Below are 9239 nucleotides of genomic sequence, written 5' to 3'. Positions count from 1 at the left end.
AGGCACTCCATTTAATACCTTAGTATTTTCCCTGGCTCTTACCAATGTAGGATCGCTAAGTTGAGCGGTCCCAAAATTGTTACGTGATACATTTAACTCTGGTATCTCAGAAATTTCCTCCTGCTCATCTGTTTCACCAGCAAAAACAGCCAGAGGAAATTTATCAGGCTCAGTGGTCACCCCTACTGCTGGCACCTCAGCATCTTCGTTAAAGGGTTCTGGGCTAATCACAGCGCACTCATTAATACCATCATTAACATTTACAGTGGAGGTTACATCTTTCTTCCTCCACAAGTCCCAGAACACTGGGAAGTCCCTCCCCAGGATCACACTGTGCATCAGGGACTTGACCACACCCACTTCATGGCAAGCGGTTCCACAGGAAGTCTCTAGAGTGACCAAAGCGGTGGGGTATTCTTTAGTGTCCCCATGTATGCACAGGACCCCTATACTATGTCCGCTGAATGTTCCAGGGTCTATCAGGCTGGCATGCACCAGGGTAACCAGATTCCCAGAATCCAGCAAGGCACTCACAGTACACCCTTCCACTTTTATGACACACATTTGTTGCTCAGTCTCGTAAACAGTCTCAGCAGAACAAACAGGACGTGCAAACAAGGATATTCGCCTTGCTGCATCACACTCCATTGGCTCAGTAGTCAGGGGACAATTGGCAGCAATATGCCCAGGTCCATAACACCGCCAGCACTGTATGCGGCCCCGATCCCCAACTTGAGACCCTGGTCTGGCCTTCAGTGTCTCTCTGGGATTTCTTCCCTCCGTCTGCTCCCCTTCTGAGCCACCTCCCTTAAAGACATTTCTCACCCCTCTAGTAAATGAACAGTCTTACCGGGTGCTCCGCACGATTTGCTGTTCCTGGGGTTAGAACATCCAGGCGGTACTTCTTGGAGTAGATCCTGAGTAGCTCTGTACCTTTCAATCAGGTTCACCAGCTGTTCCGCATCTGTAGGATCTCCTTGACCGACCCAACGCTGAACCTTCGGTGGTAAGGAGCGGATGTATTTGTCAAGCACCACTCTCTCCACGATCTGCGCAGTGGTTGATTCCTCTGGCTGTAGCCATTTCCTTGCAAGATGGACAAGATCATACATTTGTGATCGCGCAGGTAGGTGTTCCACGAAAGTCCAGTTGTGCACCCGTCGAGCACGCACATTCATATTGACACCCAGACAGGCAAGGATCTCACCCTTCAGCTTGGAGTAATCCTTGGCATCCTGCTCATTGAGATCAAAGTACGCCTTTTGCGGCTCTCCGGTTAGGAAAGGTGCCACCACTGCTGCCCACTGATCTGAAGGTAACTTCTCTCGTTCTGCCACTTGCTCAAACACCATGAGATAGGCCTCAACGTCGTCGGTGGATGTCATCTTCTGCAGAGATGTCTGTACCGCTGCACGAGTGGTTTGGCGCAAACCATGAGGCCCCGCTGACCTCTCCACTGAGGCCTGAATTTGGTCTTGCAAATAGCGATTAATTTGCTGCTGTTCTTTTAAGGCCAGTCTGTGGGCTTCACCCAGCAGAATATTGGTTTCAGCCTGTGCACGCATGGCTTCCTCATGCACCATTCGCTGAGTCGCGCTGGCTTCTTGCAGAGCTGTGCTTATCTTCCCCTGGTTGATATTAGCCTGAATCAGCTGTTTAAGTATTTCATCCATTTTAACAGTCTTTTTTAGCCCTGTTGCCGCCTTTACCCAAGACATACACTTCCAATCACTCTCGGGGAGAAAAAATTGTGTTGTTGCCCCTAGCAACGATTTTCCACTTGGAGCAGCAAAAGTCCTTTTAAATAGGTATATGTCTCTTTAAGACCGCGCCCGCATCGGCCACGATATGTGAGGGTTTAGCATCAGGAGAGGTTGGTACAGCGGTTTCTTTGTAGCCAGAGACAGGGACACCGTGCATTAAAAGTCATAACAGGGCTTTGCCTGTGTTTTTATTTTTGTCAAAGAAACAGCCTCTTGTACAACAAGGCAAAATACAAAATAAATCCTGCTCGTCTGAGCACTAACTAAACAAGATATTATCTAACTATACCGAGTGCCTTCCTACCAGGCACTGGACACAAAGTAACACAGGTCTTTACTCACATAGAATACAGGCTACTCCAGCCTTAGTAGTCTCCAGTCTGAGTCAGGGGTGAGACTCCCACACACTGTGTCTGCACCTTTTTATACACAGGCTACAGGTGCAGCTAATTGAGCAGCAGCCTTGTCCTACAAACAGAGATGGACTAGGGATTGGGGAACCCGCCCTGCTCTTCCAACTCCAGGCCCTTTTTCCGGCTTTTCCTTAAGCCGAGATTGGAAAGCTAGAGCTTTCTATTGCAAGAACTACTCATTCCCTGGAGCCTAGGATACATATGACAGGATTCTAGGGGAAATGTACCTTCCCTCAATGACTTTACCTGTCACTGTCTCACAATATATATATATATATATATTTGTATTTATTTTTTTTTATAAGAAAGTGATTTAAAAAGTCTCACTTTTGATGACAGATACCTCTAAATAAAATACCTGCTATTTAGTAACACCTTAACCCCTTAAGGACGCAGCCTAGTTTGGGCCTTAAGGCTCAGAGCCTATTTTTCAAATCTGACATATTTCACTTTATGTGGTAATAACGTCGGAATGCTTAAACCTATCCAAGCGATTCTGAGATTGTTTTCTCGTGACACTTTGGGCTTCATGTTCGTGGTAAAATTTGGTCGATATATTCAGTCTTTATTTGTGAAAAATTGCAAAATTTAGAGAAAATTTACAAAAAATAGCATTTTTCAGAATTTAAATGCATCTGCTTGAAAAACAGACGGTTATACCACCCAAAATAGTTACTAGTTCACATTTCCCATATGTCTACTTTAGATTGGCATCGTTTTTTGAACATTATTTTATTTTTCTTGGACGTTACAAGGTTTAGAACATAAACAGCAATTTCTCATATTCTTAAGAAAATTTCAAAAGCCTTTTTTTGAAGGTGCCAGTTCAGTTCTGAAGTGGATTTGAGGGGCCTATGTATTAGAAACCCCCATAAAACACCCCATTTTAAAAACTAGACCCCTCAAAGTATTCAAAACAGCATATAGAAAGTTTTTTAACCCTTCAGGCATTTCACAGGAATTAAAGCAAAGTGGAAATTAAATTTGCAAATTTCATTTTTTCTGCTGAATTTCAATTTTATTCAATTTTTTTTAGTAACAGAGAAGGTTTTACCAGAGAAACACTACTAAATATGTATTGTCCAGATTCTGCAGTTTTTAGAAATGTCCCACATGTGTCTCTAGTGCGCTCGTGGACTAAAACACAAGCCCTAGAAGCAAAGAAGCACCTAGTGCATTTTGAGGCCTCTTTTTTATTAGAATATATTTTAGGCAGCATGCCAGGTTTGAAGAGGCGTTGAGGTATCAAAACAATGAAAACCCACCAGAAGTGACCCCATTTTGGAAATTACACCCCTCAAGGAATTCATTTATGGTTTTTGTTATCATTTTGACCGCACAGTTTTTTCACAGCACCTATTTGAATTGGGCTGTGAAATGAAAAAAATTATATTTTTTCCAATAAGATGTCATTTTTGATCAAAATTTCTTATTTTCACAAGGAACAACATACCCCATTTTGTTGCCCAATTTGTCCTTAGTGCGGCAATACCCCATTTGTGGTGATAAACTGCCGTTTGGGCCCATGGGAGGGCTCAGACGGAAAGGAGCGCTATGTGTTTGTTGGAGTCCAGATTTTGCTGGATTGGTTTTCGGGTGCCATGTTGCATTTGCAGAGCCCCAGAGGTATCAAAGCAATGGAAACCCACCAGAAGTGACCCCATTTTGGAAACTACACCCCTCAAGGAATTCATTTATGGTTTTTGTTATCATTTTGACCGCACAGTTTTTTCACAGCACCTATTTGAATTGGGCTGTGACATGAAAAAAATGATATTTTTTCCAATAAGATGTCATTTTTGATCAAAATTTCTTATTTTCACAAGGAACAACATACCCCATTTTGTTGCCCAATTTGTCCTTAGTGCGGCAATACCCCACTTGTGGTGATAAACTGCTCTTTGGGCCCATGGGAGGGCTCAGAAGGAAAGGACCACCATTTGGCCTACTGGAGCTTTTCTGGTGCTAAGTCATGTGTGCAGAAGCCCCTGAGGTACCAGTACAGTTGAAACCCCCGAGAAGTGACCCCATTTTAAAAACTACACCCCTTAAGACATTCATCTAGAGGTGTAGTGAGCATTTTGACCCCACAGGTACTGTGTAAAAGATAATGCGCAGCAGATGGTGCAGTGTGAGATTTGCAATTTTATATATGTATATGCCATTTCAGTGTCCAATATAGTGTGCCCAGCATGCGCCACCGGAGATATACACCCCTTAAATTGTAATGTGGGTTCTCCTGGGTACGACAATACCCTACATGTGGCTGTTATCAGCTGCCTGGGCATACGGCAGGGCTCAGAAGGGAAAGATGAGGGGGGTAAGCTGTGCGGAGTGCATCAGGGTAAATTAAAAATCAAGGGATGTATGATACATTTTAAAACAATCTTTTATACAGAGCCCTGGTTTTTCGGGACACGTGTCACATTGGTATATTGTGTTCTTCCTTATCCCCCTCTTATAGCAGACTCTGCACCTCTTTTGACTCTTTCCCTTTCCACCGGTTTGGGGACCTTCTCCTGGAAAGTGTTGCCCTGGTACGATGCGTGTGGCCTCGCTTCCAGAAGTACTGGGTGCCCCCCCTTCCTGGTCCCTAAAGATTAGATCTTGAAATTCCAGGAAAGTTCCCCTCTGGCCTGCACATCGACGTAGCACATACGCATTGTACAAAGCCATCTGTATGATGTGCCCGGCCAGCTTCTTATACCACACCGCATGGCGCTGTAGGGCTTCAGGACTTGATTTGACAAGTCCATCCCTCCCATGTACCTATTGTAGTCCAGGATGCAGTCTGGTTTGGGGGTGGCCTTTCCTTCATATATCCTAAACCTGTAGGTATACCCTGATGCACTCTCGCACAGCTTATACATCTTCACGCCATACCTTGCCCTCTTACCTGGCAGGTACTGGCGGAATTGAACCCTCCCTTTAAAATGTACCAGGGACTCATCAATAGAAAAACACTTCTCGGGGGTGTATGCTTGGGAAAACCGGGCACTGGAACGGTCTAATAGGGGTCTCCGTTTATACAAACGGTCAAAACTGGGGTCATCTCGGAGTGGGCACGGCTCATTATCAGTATAATGTAAGAAGCGAAGTATTGCCTCATTTATTTATTTTTTTAGGTTCCAGTTCATTTCTGAAGTTGCTTTGAGGGGCCCATATATTAGAAACCCCTATCAAACACCCCATTTTAGAAACTAGACCCCTCAAAGTATTCACAACAGCATTTAGAAAGTTTATGAACCCTTTAGGTGTTTCACAGAAATTTAGAGCAAAGTAGAGGTGAAATTTACTCTTTTTATACCATTTTTTTTATAACACAAAAGGATTTATCAGAGAAACACAAATTAATACTTATTGCCCAGATTCTGCAGTTTAGAGAAATATCCCACATGTGGCCCTAGTGCGGTAATGGACTGAAGCACCGGCCTCCGAAGCAAAGGAGCACCTAGCGGATTTTGAGCCCTCTTTTTTATTAGGCACCATGTCCGGTTTGAAGAGGTCTTGTGGTGCCAAAACATTGGAAACCCCCCAAAAGTGACCCCAATTTGGAAACTAGACCCCTTGAGGAATCCATTGTAGTTTTCTTGGGGTGCATGCGGCTTTTTGATCAGTTTTTATTCCATTTTTAGGTGGCGTGGTGACTAATAAACAGCAATTCTACTATTGTTTTTGTATACTTTTTTTTTTACAGCGTTCACCGTGCACTATAAATGATATATTAACTTTATTCTGCGGGGCGATACGATTACGGCGATACCAGATGTTTATAGGTTTTTTTTATGTCTTATGGCGTTTGCACAATAAAATACGTTTTGTAAACAATCATTCACTTTTTGTGTTACCTTATTCTAAGAGCCATAACGTTTTTATTTTTCAATCAATAAAGCCGTGCGAGGACTTATTTTTTGCGTAACGAACTGTATTTTCCATCAGTACCATTTTTAGGTACATGCGACTTTTTGATCTCTTTTTATTCCATTTTTTGGGAGGTGAAGTGACCAAACAATTGTGATTGTGGTACGGTTTATTAATATTTTTTTTTACGGCGTTCACCGTGCGGGATAAATAACAAAATAATTTTGTAGTTCAGGCCGTTACGGACGCGGCGATACCAATTATGTATAGTTTATTTGTTTGTTTATATATTTTTATTAATAATAAAGGACTGATAAGGGAAAAAGTGGGACTTTTACTTTTATTACTTTTAAAACTTTTATTTTCTTATTTTTACACATCTTTTTTTAACTTTTTTTTTACTTTATTACTTTGTCCCACTAGGGGACTTGAGGGCAGGAGGCCCTGATCGCTATTCTAATACAGTGCACTACATGCGTAGTGCAGTGTATTAGAACTGTCAGCTACTCACTGACAGCAAGCATAGTGGGTCCTGACGTTGTCAGGACCCACTAGGCTTCCGTCTATGGCATAGCCGGACGCCATTGTTTGGTGTCCGGTTGCCATAGTCACCATCGCCGGCCGCTATCGCGTAGCAGGCCGGCGATGGCAGCTTAACCCCTAAAAAGCCGCGATCTCTATAGAACGCGGCTTTTAAGGGGTTAATCAGCGGGGACACAGCGATCGGTCCCCGCTGTAGGAGCTGTGACAGCTGCTGAACAAGACAGCAGCGTCACAGCTCCTGTATGTGTCGGGAGGACGGCCGAAACGGCCGTTACTCCCGTGACGTACTATTACGGCATGGAGCGCGAACGATACAGCTGCCATGACGTAATAGTACGTCAAGGAGCGGGAAGGGGTTAAAGAAGAGCCCTGGTTAATAGAATTTCTAAATGGTATGTTACACTTGCCTTTAACTCATTGGTATCTGAAAGTCTGGATTTCAGCTCTGTGGCAGACTCTTGAGCTGCACTTAGCTCCTTTTGCAGTCTTTCCACCTTCTTCTGCAGCCTCCTCACAGTTAGATTAGCGTCATCTCTCTCCACTGCCAGAGCCGTGCGCACTTGTTTTTCCTCTTCAAGCTGGGCAATCTTTTTCCTTAAAAGCTCCATATGTAGCTCTTTGCTATCAAACTTTTCCTTCTGTGCTTTTAACTAAATAAAAAAATAATAAAACAGTGTTTAATTATTTCCCTGCAAGTAAAAACCTCATCCCACTGATTTTCAAACCTGTCTAAAGGCAGGCCTCATCTGACATTAGCTTTATTTATACATAATCATACTGGCCAACAGTTTTTTACTGGATTACTGTATCTCTCTAACTGGATCCTGAAATTTACATAAAAGGGGTGTTACTTGTTTGAACAGGGGAGGGGCTTAACTGTCCTACCTTTTCAGGTTCCAATTTTACGAAGTCTGCATAATGATGGTGTCTGAGAGCAGGTATATGACAATATTTCAAGACTAAAGCAGGTCATATTATATGGTTACATGTACTTTACGCTAATCACACAGAAAATCAGCAACTCACACCTAAAATTATCTGATATTTGACTACGAGTGTGTGTGTGAGTGTGTGTGTGTGTGTGTGTGTGTGTGTGTGTGTGTGTGTGTATAAAATTTGCAGTAGGTTTGGTTCAAAACGGTTGGAACTGATAACAACGGGATCCGTTTAGACATTTACACAGTTTACCTGTATCTTTTTTCAACAAAAGGACAGGGGGAACTTACTGTAACAACAGGTATGTCATATGTCCTAGCAGGTAGGAACTTCAATTACCACTGATACGTCCTTCTACTAACGTCTATAACTTAGGCTGGTTCTTAGATTTAAAACAACCCCTAGATTAGAGATCTAACTATGATCTAGCCGGAGATAGGGCAGTTTAAAGTGAGAGCTGAAACCTGTCCTTCTATTGGCTATAACTCAGGCTGGATCATAGCTAGCACTGCAATCCCGGCAGGGGCTGGCTGGCAAATTTTAGTCTGGGGGGCAAGCACTGGCACATGAGTAGTGGCCCATTCTGAACTTCGATTTGATCAATAACAGCTCGGTCCTGCATTTTTTCCTTAACGCAGCATGCTCCGGGTGTGTTTTTTTTTCAATAGGCTCCACTATAAGACTTGAAAAAGGCCAGAAAAAAAGCATGTACAAAATCACACCTTATAAAAAATGACACCAATAACGCCACACAGAACGGCACAAACCTGGCCACGATGCAGCCAGCAACCACGTTGGCATCATGCTCGGTGCGGTTGTTAAATGCCAAGTGTTGTCGCGGGTAAAACGCTCCTTAATCGTGCGGCCATTAATTAATACACCCTTTATGGCCACATGATTTTGCAGGTAAAGGGTAGTTTTACCCACAACGTGTGGCCTTACCGTCTGACTAGGATAATCATAGTAACAATCGCTTGGCCCCATATATTACTGATCATAGCTCCTTGTGAAAGGAGCAAACGAGCCACGATCAATGTCTTGTTGATCATCGTTCAATTTCACAGCCCATATTAGGACGTGTAATAGGACTTTAAAGGTTATAGAAAGTTTTGAACACTTTTTTTTTTTAAATACATTTTTTTATTATAGTGTTTAGTGCAACTTTGTTAATGGTTTTTATTAGAGATACAGCTTCTATGTATCCTGCTTACATAGAAGCAGTATCTTGTGCTCAAACCTAAATGCCACACACAGCACCCTTTGTAGATCCTTCCACAAACAGCCCCCCCCCCCTTGTAGATAGTGCCACACAGCCCCCCTTGTAGATAGTGCCACACAGATGTAGATACAGATGTAGCCATCTTTAATTTGATTTGCGTGATATCACACAACAAAAGCCATTAAAAAGTCATTGAAATAGTTAAGATAAGAGATCTAGCCATTGTTTATTTAATGCATTAAAAGTCAAGGTAAAGACAGCTACATCTGTAGTGCCACACAGCCCACCACTTGTGGATAGTGCCACACAGCATCCCTTGTAGATAGTGCCACACAGACCCCTTGTAGATAGTGCCACACAAGACCCCCTTGTAGATAGTGCCACACAAGACCCCCTTGTAGATAGTGCCACACAGACCCCCTTGTAGATAGTGTCGCACAGACCCACGAAGAAATTACAAAAAAAATTGTACTCACCTATCCCCGTTCCCGCGACAGACAGAGC

At 43.1% G+C, this 9239-nt stretch overlaps 1 protein-coding gene across 2 annotated transcripts in view; it reads right to left on the bottom strand.

Moving 5' to 3' along the window:
• Nucleotides 1-9239, bottom strand: part of CCDC170 (coiled-coil domain containing 170) — a 151210-nt gene that overhangs the window by 24872 nt on the left and 117099 nt on the right. For both annotated transcript variants that reach the window (XM_075862870.1, XM_075862871.1), the window contains exon 11: nt 6988-7230. In XM_075862870.1, the coding sequence (XP_075718985.1) occupies nt 6988-7230 (243 nt within the window). The remainder of the gene's footprint in view (nt 1-6987; nt 7231-9239) is intronic.

The sequence above is a fragment of the Rhinoderma darwinii genome, chromosome 4 (assembly GCF_050947455.1).
Source record: "Rhinoderma darwinii isolate aRhiDar2 chromosome 4, aRhiDar2.hap1, whole genome shotgun sequence".
NCBI lineage: Eukaryota > Metazoa > Chordata > Amphibia > Anura > Rhinodermatidae > Rhinoderma > Rhinoderma darwinii.
This window is presented reverse-complemented; position numbering and strand designations above follow the sequence as displayed.